General features: G+C 32.7%; 2 protein-coding genes across 2 annotated transcripts; both read right to left on the reverse strand.

The window, feature by feature from the left end:
- Window positions 1–1,019: 1,019 nt before the first annotated feature.
- On the reverse strand, window positions 1,020–8,074 carry LOC150028130 (uncharacterized). Its single transcript, XM_090301065.1, has 8 exons — window positions 7,711–8,074; window positions 7,421–7,627; window positions 7,082–7,339; window positions 6,344–6,997; window positions 6,025–6,260; window positions 5,782–5,948; window positions 1,188–1,241; window positions 1,020–1,057 (listed from the first exon to the last, which is right to left on the reverse strand). The coding sequence occupies exons 1-8, from the start codon at window positions 7,975–7,977 to the stop codon at window positions 1,020–1,022; spliced, it is 1,881 nt and encodes a 626-aa protein (XP_090157191.1). The 5' UTR covers window positions 7,978–8,074.
- A 5,413-nt stretch (window positions 8,075–13,487) lies between these two features.
- On the reverse strand, window positions 13,488–17,458 carry LOC137837840 (disease resistance protein Roq1). The gene is given in 5 exon segments (XM_090301379.1): window positions 13,488–14,123; window positions 14,220–15,102; window positions 15,104–15,399; window positions 15,570–16,677; window positions 16,935–17,458. Coding segments are annotated over 5 exon segments (3,348 nt in total). The 5' UTR covers window positions 17,405–17,458; the 3' UTR covers window positions 13,488–13,532.
- Between the last annotated feature and the right edge of the window lie 8,588 nt (window positions 17,459–26,046).

Raw genomic sequence — 26,046 nt, forward strand, 5'->3', positions numbered from 1 at the left:
ACGGTTAATTATTTATATAAAAAAATTAGTGTTGCTTTTAAAATGTGTTTTTAAATAATAAATTGTGATCTAAAAGTGGTCACAGTTTTATAAATATGGTTTAAAAGTGAAAAAAAACAACATTTGTACAATTGTGGCTCATGAATCAAAATAAAACACATCTTTTAGATTATGAATGTTTAAGTCACAAATTTGTGACAATGACCTTTAAAAATAAGAATAAATCATGTGACCTCAAATAATAAAAATATAATCTTTAGTTGTAGGTATTTTAAAATCATACTTAATTAAAGTTGCATTTAATATAGGCAAAGTTATTAGAACATTGTTACTTTAATTCATGTTTTTTAAATTATGGATATTGTAAACAACATTAATTAATTAATTGATAAATTTAGAAGAAAAAAAACTATACTTTCATATTCCAAATGTACAGGATACACGTTCCCATATTTAAATCACAAGCTTCCAACAATTTACAAATTTAAATCTAAACTAAGCCTTGGTTGTAAAATCAAAATTCAAATTATTATCATTAATATATTATATTTTTATTATTATTATTAGTAATATTAATAATATTATTATCAATATTATTAATATTTTTATATATTATTGTTAATGATAATAAAAAAATTAATAATGATATTATGGTGGGTCTTGTCAATTTTTTTTACGTGATAAACAGATTTTTAATATGCGTTAGTTAGGATGTTAAAATATTAATGTTATAATATTATAATAGAATTTATGTTAATCATTCGTTTTTTTATCTGCAATAAATAAATAAAATAAAATGAGACACTTTAAGGGTGTCCTAAATCTTATATTGACACTTCAAGGGTGTCCTAACCCTTATATAGAAAGTGACTAAGGCCAACATGCTCAACACCTGATCTACAAACATTCATCAGATTCTAGAAACCACCAAACCAATCCTCAAGAATAAAAAGGAATGGTAGGCCACATTAAAAGAATTCAACATCTATCCTATCAGGGTCTTTATAACAAATCTTTAGTCAAAAGAGGGCAAAACATAATACAAACAAAACATCCCCTAATACAACCAGAAGCCCTCAATAACATTTACTCATCAAATTCCCTCACCCAAAAACAAGTCCCACACAAATCTACTCAAAAGTGAGTTCGCTTTCTTCAAACCTAGAAAACTTTACCTGCTTACTAACCTGCTTGGGAGCCACAATATCCGTTTATAGCCTCAGCTACAGTATCACAAGAACCTGCACAAAAAATCCAACCGTCCTGGACATATAGAAATTAACATTCTGGACAATGTCATTTTTTCAAATACTTCATACAACACTTGGGATCCAAGCACCAATCCGAGTAAGAGAAGTTTGTCAATATTTCCTTAACAGTAATCCAAGACCAAATTTCCTTTGAGCCATAGTGAAAAGCTCCAAAAAATCTACTCTCTCATTTTTAAAAATACATTTATTCTTTTGATTCTATATTTCACCTACAAGTACTACCCAAATCCCCCCAGCATATAATGAAAGCTTCATCCAAACCTACAGGCTTAAACAACATGAAATGCATTTTTGCATCAGAATGATACACTGAGTAGAACCCAAGTCACTCAAAATAGACTTGAGTTAAAACACTCTTGTCCCTTTATCCTTCCATACCCATTTATCCCCCATCTCCAACTCTATCCTCCTATTAGAAACCGTCTCTAAGAGTTGGCTTACTTGATCCTCCTCCCAAGTGAACAAACCCCTTCTCCACCTTAAGTTTCACTCCCAGATTCCGTTAATCCTTGATCCACATTCACATATGTTTGCTTCCTTAAGAACAGATAAAGAGATAAAGAGAATATATAACCTTGGGAATCTACTTTTCAAATCTCCAGATGTTACCCAATTATCTGACCAAAACAAAACGTCTTTCCCATTTCCAACCTCCCAATTAATACGATCTTCAAACTTCCTTCCCCGCTCCTTTGAACTCCATACCTTCACCAGATCTCTCCACCATAAAGAAAATTTGTTGTTATCATTCTGAAGTTCCTTCAGGCCTCTCCATCCACGTACTTGGATTCGATTACTTCCCTCCACAACCCTCCCTCATTGGTGCAAAAAGGAAAAACGAGTGCGGCTATTTTAAATTTATAATGGCGGCTGTATAGCCGCATTTGATCAGCACGCACTTGTATATCAAAGAGATAAGAGTGCGGCTATATAGCCGCACTTGTAAATACCATTTATAAGTGCGACTATTTCTTATAGTTGCACTTGTATATGCCAAAACATTAAAAAAAAATTCAAAAAATTTAAAACATCGCCAATCTTGTGTGAAGGCAACGTTGATGAAGAGTGGCACGGGAGCGCCAGCAACGGCGACAGCGGCAACGACGACGGACAGGGAAGCAGCGACGGAGCAAACCAAAAAACCCGCAAGAACCCACGAAGGTAATGAAAGAGTACTAAGCAATGCAAGAAACCAAACAATGTAAGAAAAACGAAAAAGATTTATACATGAAGAGTGGCACGGGAGCGCCAACAACGGCGGCAACAGATAGGGAAGCAACGACGGAGCAACGAATGCTAGCCAATGAAATAGTGCTTCGAGACCACCAAGGCAATGTAAAAAACATATATAAGAAAAACGAAAACATTTATGCATATATTTGTGAAGATGAAGAGGAAGAAAGAGAGCTCAAGAAACTTACATTGGCATAAATGGAATGCAGATGCAGTAGAAGGAGATGAACTCAGAGCGCAAACGCGAAACGAAAGCAAAGATGAGAAAGAAAGTATGAAATTGTGTGTGGCGCGCTTCAAAATTTAGGGTAAAAAAGGATTTACGAATGCGGCTAAATGTAAAATCGCATTTGTAAATCAAAACGCTTTGATTTACAAGTGTGGCTATACAAATAGCCACATTCGTAAATCAAACGCTTTGATTTACAAGTGCGGCTATACAAATAGTTGCATTCGTAAATCAAGCGCTTTGATTTACAAGTGCGACTATACAAATAGTCGCATTCGTAAATCAAAATAATTTCAAAAATACCACTGCATTTTTTACGAAAATGGGTACCGCAAAAGCCGCACTAAATAAAGAGTATCATTTTCTTCTTTTTGCACTAGTGCCTTATCCGAGTTTAGACGCCAAATCCATTTTCCCAATAAAGCAAGATTAAAACTTCTAACGTTAATAATGTCTAGCCCGCCTGCATCCTTGGAATTACAAACCTTATCCCAAGCAACCCATGCAATCTTCCTCCCATCTACCCTCAACCCCACAAAAAATTTCTCTGTAAACTCACAATCTTCTTTAACACCTTAGACGAAATCTTGAAAGGAGAAAGGTAGAACAGAAGTATAAACGATAAAACAGATTAAATCAAACAAATTTTCTCCGTCATCGATATGTAACATCCAAGGTGTAACTTGTGCGGTAACTTAACCATTAGAACAAAATCTATAGAGTATCAAACTTTGAATAAATGTGAAAATGGCAAACTATAAATAGCGTGTGGGTCCTGTTGTACAATAAGCGCGTGAAACTTTTGAAAAAAGTATTTTTTAATTTGCTTGACTTTTGGTCAATAGGCAACACAATAATTATCAATTCATTTTATAAGGATTATACAATATAAACTCACATATTTTATATATAGAAAATAGTTTTTGCAACAATATTTTCTGAAATGTAAAACATTTACTTTTAGTAAGTGATTTTATTTAGATTAATAATTGTGACTTTTTTTTGTCACATTCATTATTTACTATTAGTTTTTGCTCAATCCTCATTTTTCTTTTTCTTTTTACTTAGGTACTCTAAAAAATATTACACATTTATAATAAATTTTCTACCAATTTAAAATTTAATTTACTAAATAATATTTTAGTTTATCTTGATTTCAAATGTGATGCTATTCTTGTTTGCTTTTCTGCATATCAAAATCTTGATATCCACAGTGTCCGTAAGTTCAACTTATAACCTAAAATTTAGATTTCTAAATTAATTTTGTACAGCATATGTTTCTAAAATGTCATATTGTATCTTTATATCTCTTTTTTTTAATAATAAATAAGAATACTAGGTATTTCAACTCGTATAAAACAAACCTAATTAATAAATTTCGTATAAAAAAACCTAACACTGTGGATCAGCATGATTGAGTTTCCTATGAAGCTTCGTATATGTTTATTTTTTTCCATGTTGGTAGCACACATTTGCCTTCTGTATCCATTGGCAATTTTGTATACTTAGAACCAAGTATATATATATATATATATATATATATATATTAATTGAGTTTGCTTCCTAAACTCAATTTGTGCACATTCTAACGGTGTAAATGAAAATTCTTCTCACCATATCACAGAATTCAGAACATAACAATGATACCAATAAATAACAATCATACCAATCATTATACTTTATATTTATGTTAACAACGAAAGAAATTTTTGCATAGGTTAGTATAAACAAGGAGGTTTAATGATAGTTAGTTTCCAGCAACACTATGTGAACTAAAAATATGTGTTTGTGTCTATTATAAATCAAGTGTTAGTACACAGTCATACTGAACAGAGAACTTGCTGAATACACTAGTGCAGATAAGTTAAACAAATGCGGCTATTTTAAATTTACAAATGCGGTCATAGAACCGCATTTGATCAACACGCATTTGTAAATCTGGAATTTACAAATGCGGTCCTATGACCGCATTCATAAATCACATTTACAAATGCGGTCATTTTAGGTAACCGCATTTGTATATTATTCTGAATTAGGGAGTGGGTTTGGGGTTTAGGATTTATGAATGCGGTCTTGGTAAAAACCGCATTCATAAATCACTATTTACAAATGCGGTCATTTACTAAGACCGCATTTGTAAATGCGAATTCACTATTTACAAATGCGGTCTTGGTAAATGACCGCATTTGTAAATAGTGTTTTTTTTTTTTTTTGGTACATCCTGTTTTGTGCAGAAACCATATATTTAAATAACCTGCATAATGATTAAACCCAGCCAGACAAATACAAAAATGTAGTAACCAATTGAAATCATCAAAATGTACATTTACAAGTGATCAAATTACATATAATAAAACCACTAATGTTGTTTACGTATGCTAGAGTTATAAAAATTAATGAAGTATGTGGACCAAGAATCTCTAACATATGAAATGCCTTCCTCACTCATTGGTGTTTCTTCTGTGAATAACTGCATTGCAAAGTTGACATAAATTAGTTTCTAGATATATATATGTTCAAGAATTATAAAAATGATTTAACATATACCTCCTTCCAACCAGTTTTAACACCTAGTCTTATAATGGTAATCATCCATTGCATAATGTAATAGCCACACTCATAGCTTCCTGGTTGTTTATTACACTATATAATTCAATAAAAAGTAATATGTTAGTATATTGATAAACAATGATAATAGAGAAAGAAAAAAATTACAAACCTTTACTCTTATGTAGTTCAAATTATTTGAACTGGATCGACCTTTTAGGATGTTATATCCACGCCATGAACTGGTTAATACAAAAAACCTCGTTAGTAGATGGTTAATTAGTAACATATACAAAGTTAAGTTTATACTATACTTACGTATCAATGATATCCTTAAATTTTGTGGGCATCTTCTTGTGTAGGGAACAGAACCATACAGCAGTCTTATCAACCATTGATAAGACAAGTAACTGCCAATGATGCCTATATGATCATTGAAAAGAGTTAGTAAATATTTAAAACATGAAATAATAATAATTGATGACATATAATTAAACTTACTCATTAATGTAAGGGCATAAATAAATTTGTTTTCCCTCTTTTCCAGGATGTTAGTGATGTATGCTTGAGTCTCAGTTGAGTTTGGTCCAACGGGATTAGTATATGCAGGATCTACGAATCCATACATATTTTCCTTCCCCTCAGTGATACAGACTCTATGCAAAAACCTACAAGTTTTTAGTTAAAGCATAATCAATAATAATTTAACATAAAGTAAATTGAATAATAGGTAAAGATACTTACATCATAAAAAATTGAATTATACTTATATTGAGCTCCTGGTTCCCAGATATAAATTCTGATAAATCTGTGTTGTAAATCATCAGTGGCAGTTCAGTGTTGATTTGAAAAAATGTATTATCCCACGGAACTGGAAAAGGATCATTGCCAATCTGACTAGCAATGAGACGTAGGGAAGCCATAGGATCGTCAACTGGAACCTCACGCTTCTTTTTCGGAGTTGGTGGCTGAAAAGGTTCCTACAAGATAAACAACATTTGTATTAAATTATATGTAATATATAAATATAAATAAAAATAATATAATGAAACGAAATTATTACATGAGGTTCGGGCATAGATCGAATGAGCTCTCTGGGCCAGGCAACGAATGTCTGAAATGCATCGGCCACAGTGGTTACCTCATCTGAAGGTAGTGGAACACGAGCATCAGGAAATCGTACTTTTTCAACAGTTACCTTCGCCACATCAGGGGAGAGAGGAACGCTATGTAAGGTGGTGGCGTTTTTATAGACTTTTCCAAGTGCCACCACCCGAGGAAGTTTGCCGCCCACTACCAGTAGCTCACAATCCTCTGTCTGCCCATTGATATCATCCCCTGATGTTGGAGGAGCCGCACAACTCCCCTTTGTGCTCTTGGGAGTGGGACTAACAAGGGGTTCAATCGGCTCAGCACAAACTTGTTGCGATAGAAACTCTTGTCGCATTCGATCATTCTCCTTTTTCATCTCCAGCCACATCAAATCAGTCTCCTTTCTCATCTCCTCCATTATTTCTTCACGTAACTTAGTCTTCATTTGAGTTTCCTTCTTGGAGGAGGAGGATGGCTGTCGTTCTGAAACTCCAAAAAAAAGTTTAATTCCGACCCCTTGTCCAGCGGCACGAACACGACCAGAGTGTTCAGGTCGTCCAATTGCTTCAACCAGGATATCGTGACGACCTTCAGCAACAAATGTACCGTCGGATTCCAAGGAATCCTGCAAGAGTACACAAAAATCATATTTTCAATCATTAATATAATTAATGCTTTAAAAAAATTGAAAATAACAAAAATAACTTACAATTTTTTCGATTATAACCCCGGATTGCTCGGAACTTGGTGCACCGGACTTTTTAATTCGGGCCCTCTTCCATTTTTGATGGCGAAAAGGTGGTGGAGGAGAAGTGACCCCTGTTTCCACATTCTCAGAATACGTCCCCTGTTGAGATTTCTCCTTTTCCACCATCAGTGTTTGCTCAAGTTTTCTATACCCCGAACGAGACATAACGTGCGGGGTAAGATTCTTCAAAGCTATCTCTTGAGCTTTCTTCCGACGATCCTGTCATAATTGAAATAAACAAACTGAAGTAAATAAGATAAACTTATTAATGTTATATAAACAAAAAGTTACTTCACTTACCATCCAAGCCTCATTTTCACGGCTTTCTCTAAAAAGACGCCATGTCTCTTCATCAATATGTTGGTACTTTAAACATGGATTTTCGTCTTTAAGGTCGCCAAAAATGTATCTCGATGTCAGTCTTGACTTAAAGGTACGAAATTTAAGTGCGATATTGGATAATATCTTTGATCGAAGCGGTTCCACATCAGGAATGTCAAAGTTTGCCTGCAAAATAACATCATGAAATTAAAATTAATTAATCAATATTAAAAAGCATTATATGATAACAATAATAATGTAAAGCTTACCAGAACATCCTCCCATAGCATGTTCCGATCAACCTCTGAAACCTCATCCCATGAATTAATCAAAATGGAGAGCCTCTCACGAGAAACAACTCCAAGATAGCTCATAAACTCATCTGCCTTAGGACCAAAAGCCACTCCAGTGTTGACGTCAATGTCAACATGTGTCTTCTCACCAGCAGCACGTCTCAATGCAAGACGCTTCAATCTAGTAGGTCCTCTACTACCTCGCCCAGATCGAGGTCTGACTGGAGTCTGGTCGTCATCCATGTCTCTGTTAAAAAAATTAGGTAACAAACATTAGTTAATGTGCATCGAATTAAAATCATATAAAAATAATACATAAAATTATAAATGTTTATTTACATGTTGCATGTGGATTGAATGTTTATATGTAAATTCCTTCACTGTGGTCTTTACGGGTTGCATGTACATCATCAAGTACATCGTCATCTTTATTAGTTATCATTGGTGTGAATGAACGAGTTTCGCCATATTCAATATCATCTATGGCTTCCCCTTGTTTTTTCCCGTGTAAAACGACATACCAATGTTCTGACGTAGGATCTTTCACATAGAAAACCTGAGATGCTTGTTGAACCATTATAAATGGCTCATCTCGATACCCTATCTTTCGAAAGTCCACTAGTGTGAATCCTGATTCATCAATTTTAACCCCACTTTTATTATCAACCCATTTACACTTGAAAACTGGAACGGAAAACTTAGTGTAGTCAATCTCCCATATCTCTTCTATAAACCCATAGTATGCCATTGATCCAAGTACTGGATTTGTATCTTTCGAAGTCGAAAACTGCATTGACTCGGCTTCAAGAGTAACACCAGAATTTTGAACTGTACTCTTTTCATCCAGGGACTTCGTGTAAAATATACAATTATTCACTTCGTACGCTGTACATGAAATGACATCAAACTTCAATCCAGCAGCCAACCAAGTCAAGGTCTCTGATGCCGTTGAATCCTTGAACACCTCATCTTTAAACCAAGGCATGAAAGTTCTATTATGTTCCATCAAGACCCATTTCTCTGCTTGTCTTGGGTTATTTGCCTTCACAATGGCTTTATGAGCTTCTATGTAAGGTACAACTTCATCTGTGTTATTCAATATGTACAAATGTGCTTGCAAGACTTCTGATCGAGATTTGCTTACAATATTCACACCACGTAAACATTTACTTGTAGAACGCCTGTGGTGCCATGAATTAGCTGGAACACCTATTGGATTTGCTTTTGTCATGTACTCTGAACAAAATTCAATACTTTCTTCAGCTATGTACCTTTCAATCATTGAAGCCTCTGGACGATAATGATTTTTCACATAACCTTTCAAAATTTTCATATACCGCTCAACAGGATACATCCATCTTAAGTACACTGGTCCACACAATCTAACCTCTCTTACCAGATGCACCACTAGATGAACCATGATGTCAAAAAAAGACGGAGGAAAAAACATTTCCAATTCACACAAGATAACAACAATTTCATTTTGAAGTTCATCTAGTTTTGAGGGATCAATGACTTTACAACAGATGGAAGAGAAGAATGAGCACAAACGGGTTATGGTGTGTCTAACATTTTTTGGTAAGATCCCACGGATAGCTACCGGCAACAATTGTTGTATCAAGATGTGACAATCATGAGACTTCAACCCAATTAACTTCAAATCTTGCATTGACACTAGACTCTTCACATTTGAGGAATGTCCTTGTGGCACTTTCACACCCTTTAGACATTGACAAAAACTAATTTTTTCATCTTTTGACATTGTGTAACAGGCTGGGGGCAAATATGTACGCTTACCCATTTGTATGGGTGCCAACTCGCCGCGTATGTTCATCTCAATCAAATCTAAACGAGCATTTAGACCATCCTTCGTCTTCCCGTTAATGTTAAGAAGTGTACCAATTAAGCTATCACACACATTCTTCTCAACATGCATTACATCTATACAATGTCTGACTTCTAACCTCGACCAGTACGGAAGATCAAAGAAGATTGATTTCTTCTTCCAAATATTTGTCACAGATGACTTTTTTTTGGACTTGCCGAAGGTGTGGTCTATGTTATTTACCTTTTCGTAAACCTCAACACCGGTTAATGGAGTTGGTGGACCACTACCCTCTTGGTGTCCATTAAAGGCTTTTTTCAACCTCCGGTAAGGATGATGACTTCTAAGAAACCTCCGATGCCGAAGATATACTGTTTTCCTTCCATGTTTCAATTGTTGAGAAGCAGTGTCTTCTTCGCATATTGGACACGCTTTGTGACCCTTAACACTATAACCAGATAAGTTACCATATGCCGGAAAGTCATTGATGGTGCAAAATAACATGGCATGAAGCTTGAAAGTTTCATTAGCAAATCCGTCAAATACTTCGACACCCTGGTCCCACATTAACTTCAAATCTTCAATTAGGGGACTTAGATAAACATCAATATCATTCCCTGGTTGTTTCGGACCGGATATCATCATAGACAACATCATGTATTTTCGCTTCATGCACAATCCAGGAGGTAAGTTGTAAATAACTAGTAATACAGGCCATGAACTGTGATTTGTACTCATATTACCGAACGGATTCATTCCGTCTGTAGCTAAACCAAGTCGGATATTTCTTGATTCTTTACCAAATTCTGGAAAGTCATCATCAAATTTCTTCCATTGAATAGAATCAGCTGGATGTCGGGACATGCCATCGCATTTCCTCTCATCTGCATGCCATCTAAGATTCTTAGCATCGTCTGGGTTTGCAAACAAACGCTTCATCCTTGGAATGATGGGAAGATACCACATAACCTTCATTGGGGGTCCATGCTTTTCCATGTCATCAATAGAATCATCATCTTTTTGTTTCAACTTATAACATGATAACCCACACCTCAGACAACTTTTCAACAATTCAAAATCTTTCCGGTATAATATACAATCATTAGGACATGCATGTATCTTTTTGAACTCCATACCCATTGGACAAAGAATCTTTTTTGCCTCGTAATTACGATTAGGTAGACTATTTCCCTCTGGAAGCATATCCTTCAACAGCTGGAGCAATTCCGTGAAGCTTTTATCAGTCCATCCGTTTATTGCCTTCAAATTCATCAATCTTAACACCGCCGACAACCGTGTGAAGTTAGTTGATCCAGGATACAAAGGAGTCTCTGCATCTTTTGACATACTTTCATATCCATGCGCTTTTGCAAAACACTCAGCTCCCACATCACGAATCATGTCCTCCAATCGATCATCATCTCCATCATCGTGTACTGCTTCATCCATGGTAGAACCCACATATTCTTTAGTTACGGAAACACGTGGTAAATTTAATAATTCACCATGCCATGTCCAAGTTGTATAAGATCGAAGAAACCCATCACATAGCAGGTGTTCCCTCATGATATTCACATCCAGTATCCTTCCATTCAAACAGTTAACGCACGGACACCTGATCTTTGCTCCATCATGACCACTAATAATCGCGTTACGCTGTGCAAATTGTATAAATTCCTCTACTCCCCTTTCGTACTCATCACTTATACGAACAGCATTAATCCAACTTCGATCCATTATATATTCTGGAATATAGTTAGGATTTTCTAATAATTAGTATTCTCTTCAATCTCACACATTTGCCGAGGGTCGAACACCCCCGGACTCAATCCAAACACGATATTTCTATTCTAAAAGTAACAATAACTAACATAACATAAAACTTTTATTAAAATGTAATTAACAACTAACTAAATATTTCACTTCTAAAATTAAAATTCTAGAACAAAGTTTAATACACTATAGAATTATAATTCCATAAAGATTAATATCATATTCATTTTTATTTAAGTAAAAGTAGTTTAAAGTGACAATTATAAAAAATAAATGATGCCAGGGAAAAAAAGAAAGATATGCAAAGAGAAAGTGCAAAAAATAAAAATAATTACAAAAATAGAATTTATATATAATATAAATTTAAGAAAATAGAAATTATATAATACAAAAATTCAAAATACACACAAATATATAAATTATTAGTTATTAGTTATATACATTCCAAGTTATATTAGTTATTAATTAAATATATATTATAATACAGAAAAATAAAAATTCAAAATATTAAATATGAATTCAAAATTTTAAATATAAATTCAAAATATTAAATAAATACAACACCAACCTTTAGGTTGATGGTGATCGGAGACGAAGACGAAGGCGGTGGCGGAAGCAGTGGCGGTGACGGAAGCAGTGGCGGTGGCGGAGCAGAAAAAACCAGAGAACCAATAGAACAGTAACCACCTATATGCAGAAAACGAGTAAGGAAACGAAATGACAATGCCAAGGAAGTGAATAATGAGAATGACAAAAACGAAAACGAAAACAAACGTTGAAGAAGAGAGAGCTGAAACTTACAATGCAAAGCGGAGAGAGCTGAGAACGTTGAAACGAAGAGCGGAGAAGACGAAAGTGAAAGTGAAAACCAGTGGCGCGCTTCTATTTTTAGGGTAAAATTGATTTACAAATGCGGTTCTAGGGTAAGACCGCATTTGTAAATCAATTAAAATGAATTACAACTGCGGTCATAGTAAAGACCGCATTTGTAATTCATTTTAATTGATTTACAAATGCGGTCTTACCCTAGAACCGCATTTGTAAATCAATTTAATTACAAAAATGCCACCGCGTTTTTTACAAATGCGTTTAAACGCAAAGCCGCACTAAATAAATAGTCGTTGTTTTCAAATTTTGTACTAGTGATAAACTTTCAATCTAACCAACATAAATATTTACTATATATTCTAACACAGTCAAACATTTCTTACTCATGTCATACAAGATCACAAATATAAGATGGTCTTCCATATTCAAAGGGATATTGGCTTTAATTTTCAATGACACAAATCCACTAACAAAAAAGACCCCACCTACTTCATCATGCAGATACATATTTAGTAGTTTTCATAATCTAAACTCAAACACTAAATCCTTCAAATATAGATACATATATAGTTTCTGCACTTAACATATATAAATACACTATTTTCTTTTTCTATCACAGAATGTACTTAACATACAACATCAAAGCCTTCCAATGAAGAGGAACACGATAAACATAAAGGGTGGAAATAAAAACATACAACATGTGATAAATAAGACTATCAAAACAACTAGTACTGCAATACCACAAGAAACAAAGCTACGTTGTTTCATCAACAACCAATTGATCACACCCACCCAACTGCAAAATGACTACTGTTTTTAAATCTCTTTAAAAGGTTTTAAAAAATGTGTCTAAGAGCTTGAGCTTTTAAAAACCAAGTTTGAAACATCAAATGATTTTATGGAAAAAAACCTTAAGCTCAAACAGAAATGAAAAACAGCATGAAGAGAAAAGAATCTAAAACAAAGACTTGACACCTAAAGCACATAATTTGAAAAATTAAAAACGAAAGTTATTTGAAAATTGAAAGTCTTGGAAAACGTTTTAAAGTGAAAAATACTAGTTAGAGAATAGACGGTCTACTGGCTAAAAAAACTTCCTTAAGGAAAATCCTATTTGAATCTTATATAGGTGGGAAGTCTTTTGATCTTCCTATAAACCCCATGATAAAACCAATATTGGATATAAGGAACAAATTGATTCATGATAACAAATGTATATTTATCATCCTTTTATTGATGAATTTTAGGTTTTACAATTAATGTAGCGTTAGAGATTAACTTAAACTCTATTCATAAGGAGTATTAATATTTAATCTCATTTTCAATATACGGAAATTTTTCACTCATACCCTAGGTGAGGGTTCTCAAGCTAGTAAATAAAAAAAAACAAGAAAACAAAAAGAAAAAAACCTAGAAAAAATTTGTAGGTGGTGAACAAACCTATGCTTTGTAACAAGGAATGGTTTTGTGATTGAAAAACATTTAGATATTTGTCTACATTCTTGTTACTATAAGGATCATCAAACCGAATGTCCTCCATGATGTTGTTTTCCTCTTTGAATACATGGATTCCTGTTGCTTTAATAATTGAGGTCTCTATCACACCTTCATATGTAACCTCCACATGCTTCCATTCCTTTGCTAAAGGTAATTTAGAAAAATTACCACAAACATGTGGCGCTTGTAGATCTAAGAGGAATGTGTGATCCAATTCAAACTTCTTCTTTAGTTCCTTGGAATAAAAGAATATTGATTCATGAACTTTGCCATCAATGAACACCATAGGTTTAATGACACGTGACTCATCACACATAGGTGCAATAAAAAGAGAAAGAACTTTGGCAGGAAACTTATTACGAAACCAGAAAGAACTTGAAGGTCCACTGCTTTGTTGATCAAACCACTCTGGAATACTTGTTCCTGGAAACCAGAATTCAGTTTTTCCAGCCTCGTGAAGTTGCTGTTAGTCATATATAATTCATAAAGAACTCATTAGCTAACCAACATTAAGAGCACTACGTATTATAAATCAGAAAAGTAAAAAGCAAGAGAAAACCTTATTCAACAACATGCTTGAGCTCGAGGAACTCAAGGATATACAGTTTACTGCCGTGAAATGCTTTAATTTTGGTGGAATCCCTCTAATTTCCTGAAGATGCTTGCAATGACTCACATCAATAGATTCGAGGTTGTGAAATTCTTTGATGCATTCAGGAAGGAATTTGAAATTATTTTCCCTTAGATATAAAATATGCACTTGTGCCAACTGAATGAAACCTGCTGAGAATAAGTGATCACCAAAGTTGCAAGACGAGGCGAAAAACCAATCTACCTTTGAAGAAACCATTGAGCCTATGTTATCTTCACCCTCTTCGGATTTTACCCATCGCCACTCCTTGCAATTAATAACTTCAAAAACCAACAACTCACGCATCATGATAATGTTACTTGGTAAGTGAACAATTTCACATGACATGGATAAGTGTGTGAGTCGAATAAGATTCTGAAACGAAACTGGCAATTCTATTATGGGAAGATCATCCAATCGAAGTACCTTTACGTTTCCCATCTTTCCTAGTATTTCTGGAAATTTCTTTAGATTCGAACAATATGAAAGTTTTAGACTTTCAAGAGTGGGCAAGTTGAGAGGTGGAAAACTCATAAGCTTCCTGCAACCTTCCGCATTTAATATTTTCAGTTTAGTCATAAAACCAATTGAGTCGTGAACTGCAACTAAACTCTCACACTTTTTAAACGAAACTTCCTCCAAATTTGGGAGACCAAACATATCAGGTATCTGTGTTAAAAATTTGCACTGGTCAAAATTCAAGACAGTTAGATTCTCGAACTTCTGCAAAGAAAATAAAGAGAGAGAAAAAAAATTAAGAATCAAATGAATAAATGTTTTTATTAGTTTACAATATGAGAAAACACTCTGAACTTGCCTTCAACGAGCCATGGAATCCAAATGACGCAAAGTTGCTGTCAGTTAACTTGCAAATGACAAGTTTATTTGGAAGAAAATTTGATGGTAAACAATTTGAAGGGTATCCATGCCATTCCAGAACACTCAAACTTTCTGGAAAATAATTGGGACCTTTGGAAAATTTACCATTTCTAATGATAAGTATTTTAAGGTTTTTCATTCTTTTGAAGGCGTTTGCATTCCATTCTAGTGTTTCTTCTTTCTCACTTATAGACAAATCAAGACATATGATTTCAATTCTGCTAGTTCCCTGTTGATGCAAAAGTCACATTCATGAATAACCGAAATCTACATCTTGATAGAAGTTTAAAAATTTAGTCAGACAAAATAACTTTGCAAATTGTCAAGAAAAAATAATACTATGATGTGAAAAGATGACAAAAAAATATTGAATCAAAGATATAAAAGCAAATCACTTACTGTGTTGTGTTTTAAAACATGAATGATATCTTTAGGTAACCATAATCTCCTGCATTTCCCTAGCTCTTTGGGTGACTCTTGCTGGTCAATTTGCCTACCCATGTCCTCAATCAAGTCGTGCATTTCAATACGCCTTCTAGGCCAAACCTTTATGAGAGATTTTTCTACCAACACCCCAACATGATGTTTCATGTTGTTATCATAAAGAACACCAAGTATATGTTCAACTTCTGTGAGATTACTTCCTTTGAAGCAACAAGCAATGTCAAGAAAAACACTTTTTTCTTCTTCCCCCAAAGCATCAAAGCTTACTTTAAGTATCTCTAGGATTTCACCATTAGGAATTCTTTTGTAATGTTCAATAGCAGACTCCCATTCCTCCACACTTTTTCTAACCAAGTTGGAACCTATTACTTCTAAAGCCAATGGGAGACCAGAAGCATAAGTTGCTACACGTTTCAAGACATCCTCGAAACTTGGATGAAAACTTTCCCTTTTGAAAGCATTCCATATAAGCAATTGAAGAGAATCATTCTCGTTCAATTCCTCCACCTCATAAGTTCTTCCAACCTCATGAGATTTTAGTAGTTGTTCGTCCCGAGTGGTAATGATAATTCTGCTCCCGGGACCAAACCAATCGGATCTTCCAGCAAATGCTTGTAACTGCTTTCGGTTGTCAACATCATCTAGAATCAAGAGAACTTTCTTCCTACAGAGCCTTTGTTGTATCACTGAAATTCCTCGTTGCACACTTGCTAAGTTGATGTTCTTCTCTCCAAGTATTTCGGAAAGAATGAGGGTCTGGAGGTGTTTTAACCCATGTTTATTTGATTCTTCTCTAACATTTTGAAGAAAACACGAGCCATCAAAATCATTAGCAATCAAATTATATGTTTCTAGAGCAATTGTAGTTTTTCCTATCCCTCCCATTCCATGGATCCCTATCATGTGGACAACATCATTAGATCCAACATCCAAAAGTTTCTTCACCTCTTGCACTTGTGACAGTAGACCAACTGGGTGATCCGCAACATGTAAAGGAGCACGATTAATCACCCTAGAAACCCGTTCAACAATTCTCCCAATAAAGTTGTGTTGGTATTCATCTCTGTTTCAAAACATTAAAGTTTTATGAAATTAAACTATAACAATTGTATCACTGGAATGACTCTGATATTATATTTAGAAGTAATTTTTAAATGTAAATCAACCTAATAAAATGCATTATAAGTTGAGTTTGCACTTGTATATATAAAATGTCGTAATTATATAAAATATCCTAATTTTATAAAATGTCCTAATTTATAATAGTAGAATCTTTAACATCCAAAAGTTAAAAAGTAAAAAGATTGGTAAGGTGGGTACCCATCTTTAAAATGATAGCCAGATAAGTCAGCAACTTGACGCAGAGCCACCTTCCATTTCTGCAGCTTCTCCTTCTTATCTTTGAACCTCTTTTGATGCTCAGCCAATGCTTCTCCATAGCTACCTTTCTGATGTCTTACATGAGAAGGATCCACCTTATAAAACACGGGTATAACAAACAACCCTTTAGTCTTGCAGTGAAGGATGGTAGCGAGTTCATCCAAGCAAAAGGAGGAAGAAGCATAGTTGGGAGAGAGCACAACTATGGCAATCCTAGACTCTTCAATTGCCTTCACAAGTGTTGTTGTTATTTCTTCTCCGCTTTCAAGTTTGTCATCATCAAAGAAAGTGTGAATTCCCTTGTCAGAAAGAGCTTTGAAGAGATTGGCAGTGAAAGCATAACGTGTGTCTTCCCCTCTAAAGCTCAGGAACACATCATAGGTGAATCCATGTGAACTTGGAGTTGTCATTACAACAAAATCTATAGAGTGATAATGGTTATGCAGATGGAATCAAACTTTGAATAAATGTGAAAATGGAAAACTAGAAATAGCGTGTTGGTCCTGTACAAAACTTTGAATAAATGTGAAAATGGCAAACTATAAAAAATCTAATAAATTCGTATAAGACTTGATCAGCATGATTGAGTTTCCTATGAAGCTTGTATATGTTTATTTTTTCCATGTTGGTAGGACGCATTTGCCTTCTGTCTCCATTGCCAATTTTGTACACTTAGAAGCAAGTATATATATATATATATATATATATATATATATATATATATATATATATATATATATATAGTATATATTAAACTGAAGAAGATACATTGTTTCCACTATTATTTAATTAAGATTTTTAAAATGAAAACAAAGAAGTCAAGTCAATAAATAAGGGAAATAAAATATAAATGATTCATCCATATTCATGTCGAAATCATATAATGTTTTTTTTGCAATAAGCAGGGAAAGAAAAAAAAAGTTTAAGAAAAAATAAAATGCCAAGGCATCTTAATGACTGCATTTTAGACCATAAGGACAAGTCATGGAAATTGCAAAGTTGAAAGAGAGGACAAAAAACCTCAATTTTTTTAAAAAACATAATAAATGAATTATAAATATGACTTTATTTTAATTATAAAATATTTCGAGTCTATGGGAGTTTATTATATATATATATACACGTGATTTATAAATACAACACAAAATTAATGAATGGTTAAGGTGTCTTTCTTGAAAATTCAGATCATTGACTCAGTAAGATGTGAAATAATTTTTAAACTAAACTAGGTCCACATTGTTACATAATAAATAATTGCATATTCATTGAATTGAAGTTTATAAACTTTTGTTTGTTATGTGGCTGTAACATCATCACCTTCCCAAAAAACCTTTTTTAATAATAATTCCTTTTAAAAAAATAATATTGTAAAAATGTTACTAATGTATGTTAACGACCATGAAGAATTTTTTGCATGAATAATTGGTTAGTATAAACAAGGTTAATGATAGTTAGTTTTCAGCAACACTATGTGAACTAAAAATATGTGTTTGTGTCTATTATAAATCAAGTGTTAGTACACAGTCAAACTTTGTGAACAGAGAACTTGCTGAATAAACTTTCAATCTAACCACCACAAAGATTTCTTACAAGTCATACAAGATCACAACTATAAGATGGTCTTCCATATTCAAAGGGATATTGGCTTTAATTTTCAATGACACAAATCCATTAACAAAAAAGACCCCACCTACTTCATTAATGGAGATACATATTTAGTAGTTTTCATAATCTAAACTGAAACACTAAATTTTTTTTTTTATCAGCAATGAATAAATAAAATTAAAGGAGATACTTCAGGGTATCCCAACCCATATACATTATCCAGAACTGGACTTCCTAAAAATAACCAACATCGGCGACCACCGACTACACCTATGGGTAACGCCGTTTCATCGATCGGCGATCATGTTGACAGAATGCCGCTTCATCAACCGGCGATCATGGTGACCTTTGCTTACCTACGGCGATCACCGACTACACACATGGAGATCGCCGTTTCATACCGGCGATCATGTTGACCTTGTATAGCTTCTGCACCCTCCGACTACACACAACCAGCGATCATGTTGACCTTTACATACCTACGGCGACCACCAACTAAGCACATGGAGATCGTCGTTTCATCGACCGGCGATCATGTTGACCTTGTATAACTTCAGCAACCTCCAACTACACATAACCAGCGATCATGTTGACCTTTGCATACTTACGGCGACCACCGACTACACACATGGAGATCGCCGATTATGTTGACCTTGTATAACTTCAGCAACCTCCGATTACACACTTATGGAGAGCGCCTCTTCTTTGATCGACGATCATGTTGAATGGAGAACGCCGCTTCATCAACCGGCGATCATGACAACCATACAAGAGGTCACTAAGCTTAGAAGATGTCACTGGTCTCCTCTCGCTTAGAAGAGGTCACTACGCTTGACGTGTATGAACGTATTTTCCTGCATCCTCATCCACCCCTGCCACAACCGAGTGCACACTATGCCCTTCCTACCCAACTGAATACTTCAAATATAGATACATATATATAGTTTCTGCACTGTAGGCTCCAACACCATTTTCTTTTCTATCACAGAATGCTCTTAACATACAACATAAAAGCCAGGAAAAAAGCCTTTCAATGAAGAGGAACACAATATAAACATAAAGGGTGGAAATAAAAACATAGAACATGTGATGAAATGGCGAATGAATTTACAAATAGGACTATCACAATGCTGCAATACCACAAGAAACAAAGCTACACTGTTTCATCAACAACCGATTGATCACACCCACCCAGCTGCAAAATAAATCACCTTACAGCACCTTACAACATGCACATGACTGGTAACAGTTGCATTTAAATTATTAGCAGAAGAACCAAATAACCTGAAAGTTGTTATCCATTAATCAACACTGTAACAATGTTCTGATATAAACAAAATCTGACATTAAACTAAACCATGGATTCAAATAGTTCCATGAGAAAACTCAATAGAAATACTTGTCAATACAATGCAACAGTAGAACTATTGGCATTACAAATTGCAAATATTGTGGACAATGTGAACTTTTGGTTTACGTTTTCCTATTTGTTTCCTTTGCACTGATTTCTCTACTGGTGTCAGATGGATTTCATTAACAAACAATTAAAATAATAAAACAAAACAAAGGAAACAAAATACTTATATAGAATCAACAATAACCAAAGAATTCTTATGAATGAAAACTATGACCTTATAATAGATTACAAACTCATGCTTATGCTGAAAAATATGTGATAATTACAGATAAAATTTCACTACATAATTTATTTTCATGCTAAGATGAGATCATGGAAAATAGCTAACAACTTTTGCTCATAAGTGTCCACAACAGCATACAAAACCCATAAGCTTTATAGAATAATAGAAATAATGAATGGGGAAAGTAAACCTAAACACAAAACAGCTATAAAAAATAAGTGCATGACTAAATGGATATATAAAGATAAAATAGAGATTGCATACATGCTTGTTAAGATCTAATTAACTGAACATAGGACACCACCTATAATTATGATATAAAAGTACTCTAATAACAAATAAAATAAAATAAAACCATTCATGCATGTTGTATAACTCTGCCAAGTGATAAATGGCATCCAATTCAGAAAGAGGTCAAAAAGTCAAGGAATTTTCCTGAGTCTTTTATTTTAGGGCGATTAGGACTTGGGAAAACGTATACTCTATTACTTCTCACCCTTCATTTATTTCTTTTCGTATCATCAATTAAACTATTTTCTATGTTTTCTTTATGATTCCCCATATCTAAGAGTAAAGAGAGTGGTTCTGTTTGAGAGTATTGCACATACATATACTCATGTTGGTTTTGGTTTTTCTAAATGAGTTCTAAAATGATGAATGAAAATCTATTGTGTTGATCTTAAACTGTTGAGACTCAATATTCCTTACTGGAATCAGACACACAGGTTTTGATCTTTTGGTTTGTATGTATTCAATTTATTTAGTTTTGATATGAGGATTGATCCTTGTTATTCTTTGTTATTTTGATAGAGATAGGTTTGACTTTAGGAGGTTTTGTTGGTTGATTTGTAGTTGGAAAGGTAATTTGTGAACATCATTTTACTGGTATAAGGGTTGGATCATCCCTGAAGTGGTCCCATTTAATTTCATTGCTATTTGTTAAAAAAAAAGTTTTGATCTAACCCAGTAGAGAAATCAGTGCAAATCCTTTATGATGCAGGTATTAGTAATATCAAGAAGACACAAGTTTAAAGAGTCAAATACCTCATTAACTTCAGCATGTTTCATTCATATCATGCTATTGGGAACTGTTAAAAAATCTGAGAAATATCTAACATCTTTCTATATCTGAGACTATTTAAGAATGTCCTAGATTATCTATTTGGATTTCTTTTTATTTTATGTTTTATTATTTAATTGGGATCTTTGTAATTATAGGTCAATTTTATATTGTAAATAGGAAAATTATCTCCAATATTTATCGCATTAAGTCTATACAAAGCAGAATCTATTTGTTGTCATGGTTTTAGCACCTCTGCATCAGTTTTTCTCTCTTTCAAATAGAACAATTGTAATAAAATGATCTAATGGATCATAATTTATTCAGGTTCTTAGCTAATAACTTTATTTTTTAGTAATAATTCAATAACACAGAATAGAATGGTACATATGCAGCAAAGTTCCTCAATTTCAGAGGTTTAGAAACACGTCAAGGTTTTACTGGCTTTCGCCACAAAGCTCTTCATGACAGTGGAATCCACGTTTTCATTGATGATAAGGGCATTCAGAGTGGACAGAAAATTAACAGTGCCTACTAATACACTTTTTTGAACCTACTAATTGTGCCTTAACTTGTAAGGATGCCAATGTATGCACTGCAGCTTGCATTTTCTTGAGAAGTGTCTCTCTCTCAATCAAGTTATGTTCAATTTCTCATGAAACTATGTACAGTTTAATTCTCATGAAACTATGTACAGTTTAATTCTCATGAAACTGTGTTCAGAATTTGAGTGCAAGTCATTTTATGAATGAAAGAGTTTTTTTTTTTTTTTTACTTTGGTATGCACAATAATATGGAAAGAAAATAGAAAAAAAAAGGAAAAATGCACCTCTAGTTATAGATGTGTTTCCAAAAAGAAGCTAGGAGTTGTTAAGTGTATTCATCTCCATTTTTGCTTTCATACCAAACTTGTTTGCACATGTATTAACTAATCAAATATTAATGATCAAACTAAATTTTAAGAAAAAAGTTGTCACAATTTCTAAAACAAAAATACAGAGAAGTCTTCCAAAAATTTTCCCATAAATGCTAAACCATTCATTAAGTAACATTTAATGCATGACTACAGGTTCATTAATAATAGCATAATCAGTTTCTATTTTCTCTGCACACATCATTGCACACCATCCTTCAAAACTGCACTTGAACGAATTCATACAGTAAAATACTTAACATGTTTTGATACTTTCAATGTGAATATGGGTTGTGTTTTTAGGAGGTAGTATGTTGAAAATCCTAAGTAGAATATAAACATGACCAATTTAGGTTGTGTTTTTTTTTTTAAAAAAAAATAGTCTCATTCACAATTAGAAATTTTATGATGTGCTTCCTTTTCATATTATTGCAATGCTAAAGCTGATGTATGCAGATGAAAAAAAATTGATTTCTAAATTAATTTCTATTATTGTTAAATAGTTTCTAAATTGGTATCTAATTAGCTATCAAGGTTTTAACTACCAATTATTTATATTCTAAATTTGGTAGCAAAAATCTTAGTTGCTAATTAGATACCAATTTAGAAACCATTTAACAATAATATAAACGAATTTAGAAACCAAAAATTTATTTAGTTCCTAAAATGGTCTCTAATTTAGTTACTATAGCAACTAATTATTTTTTGTCTCTAAAATTAGTTTTTATTTTATGATTTTCTTGTAGTGACTTGTACCTTCTTAATAAATAATTTCTTTTTACTACTAATAAAAATGTTTAGTTAATTTTATCCACTAGGTAGATATGAAAGACTTTAATCAAACACTAGAATTATGTACAAATTATTTTTTAAAATTTTCTTAATATAATTTTTCTTATTTTTTTTTATAAATTCATTTTAGTTTGAAGACAAATTTATTTTATTTTTCTCTCGTAACTATTTTTCTTAAACAAAAAATCGATAACCATGTTTTCGTAAAAATTATAGGAAAATTTATATTTTAATTTATCTGTAAGTTAATTGTATCTTATGAAAAATATTATTTTATTTTTTATATTTTTCTTCTAAATCTTCTTAATTTTATATTTTTTTTCCTTAAGCACTACACAATTTTAGTTCATGAAATGTACATGGTAATCTTAGAAGGTGACATTAGAATTTGTAGTGGTAATGTTAGAGGTTCCTTTCTCAATGAATTGCTTAAGTTTTATAAGTTTTATGTGATACTTCATTCATTAGTTCCATAACTTAATTTATTTTATTTGTTCTAATTCTTTTCACAACTATTACTTTTACATGATTTTAGGAAAATGGTGAAAAGGAAAGACCATGCCGACCATGGATGTGTACACTTTCAAAGATTTGTTTTCAAAGTGATATTTTCAAAGATTTATTTGTAGTTAAGCAACTATTTTCCAGACACAATAAGAATATTTGAAACCTAGAGTATGTAGACATATAAAAACGTGATAAGATATTATAAAAAAGAATTGTTATGGTCTTAACTTTTAGAGAAATCGCAATTGTATAACAATGTCAATCTCTATATGTGGTTTCCAAAATTTATTCAAGAAATGGAAACAAGATAAGTAGTAGTAAAATATATAATGCTTCATGCCATGGTCTAGGCCTAGTGCACCCACAGAATTTCAATTTCTACAATGAGCTCCTTGCTTACTTGGCTTCATGTGGAGTAAATATTGCATACTAAATCAAGAAAATTGTTTATAATGGACTTGTATTAGACATTGAAAACCTTAAATCCACTAAATTGTTCAATAAGATAAATTTAATTTTGTCCTAAGCAAGTGAAAAGTTTAATTATATAATATTGATCAACTCATAAACTATGTAACACAGACACTGATACTGACAATGGTACGACACAGATACGGACACAAAGATACGTAAAATCTCTAAAATGTAGGATACGAGGATACAAATCTATATATTATATAATTATGAATTATATAAATTGACAATAAAGATTTATGTGCACAAGTATGTTTCAGATTATTTTTTAGAACAGAAAGATGTTTTTCATGACTGATTCACAAGGATTTGTTTCTTATTTTTATAATCATAATAACAATTTATACAATAAAGTTTGAATTTTTAGAAAATTAATGTATTTTTCCTTTTTAAAATTGTGTTAGAACCGTACTACAATTGTCAGAAATCTAACAAATACTTTTTGAATTAGACACTTCACAGATACGTGTTCTACAAGTATCATACGAATGTCGGTGTCCGATACTATCAGACACCGACACACCATTTAAGAGGAGTGTCCGAGCTTCATAGCTCATAAGTGAAGAATCTTGTATAGTTTTTTATTATGTTATGTCCTCTAACAAATGATACTTTTATGTTTACATTAGTTAATCTTTTATCAATGTTACATTAAAGTATAAATTTTAATTTTTTTGCCTTATATCATGTTTCAGCTGTTTATGGAATTATTTGTATTAAAAAAAACAACTCATTTTCAAGAAACGCAACCCATTTTAAAAAAATGAATTTAACGAAGGTTTGGAAACTCCTGAAAGTAACGGGAGTTTGGAAAACCTCTGAAAATAACGAAGGTTTACAAAACTGCCGGAAAATAATGGTTATTCCAGGGGTTGCTAAAAATCGCCGGTAATTCATTACCGACGCTAGATGTTTCAGGAGAAAAATAAACTGCGAATAACGTACTTAGTGAGAGTTAAAATTGCAGAAAATGGCAAATATAACCTCCGTTAAAAATAATTTTTTTTGTAGTGAATAGACCACATCTTTCGGGTCATGTTTAAGTCACAATTTTGTGGTAATGACATTACAAAAAATCATGTGGCCTCAAATAATTAAAATGTGGTATTTAGTTGTAGGTATTTCAAAATCATATTTAATTAAAGTTGTATTTAATATAGGCAATGGTCCTTAGAACATTGTTACTTTAACCCATGTTTTTTAAATTGTGGATATTGTAAACCACATTTAATTAATTCATTGATAAAATTAGAAAGAAAACTATACTTTTGAATTCCAAATGTACAAGAATTTGCTTTGTTTTCCATTAACTAACACGTTCCCAGATCTGAATCACAAGTTTCCAACAATTTACAAATTTAAATCCAAACCAGTTGTAAAATCAAAATTCAAATTATTATCATTAATATTATTATTATTATATTATTATTATTAACATTATTATCAATATTATTAATATTCTTATATATTATTGTTAATGATAATAAAAAAATATTAATAATAATATTTTGGTGGGTCCATGTCCGTTTTTCTTACCTGACAAACAAATTTCTAATATGGATCAGAATGTTATAATATATATTGTATTGGTTCTTTAAGAGAAAAAGAGAATTATTTGGGATGAGTTAAGTGAGGTAAGAAAGAGTCATCCAATAAAGATGTGGTGTGTACCTGTAGATTTTAATTCTATTAGATTTGTTGGGAAAAGAAGATGAGCTCTAATTTCAATTATAGTAGTGAAATATGAAGTCTTAATAATTTTATTGAAGCTTCTAGTCTGGTGGATATTCCATAGGTGGGTAGAAAATATAAACCCTCCAAATCTTAACATACTTAATATGCATTTCAAAAATTTAATATAATTTTGTTATTATTAGCATAAATAATTTAGATACTAGAAAAACAACTATAAAAATATAAAAACTGGAGGAAAGACCTAAAATCATGAAGATACATACATGATTAAAGCTCAATATGGAAACAAGTTGGGTTTATGAGAATCAAAACACATCATTATTAATATATGGAAATATCCCACTCATACCCTAGGTGAGTTGGTGC

Source organism: Phaseolus vulgaris, chromosome 4, assembly GCF_051622355.1.
Source record: "Phaseolus vulgaris cultivar YP4 chromosome 4, ASM5162235v1, whole genome shotgun sequence".
Classification (NCBI taxonomy): Eukaryota; Viridiplantae; Streptophyta; class Magnoliopsida; order Fabales; family Fabaceae; genus Phaseolus; species Phaseolus vulgaris.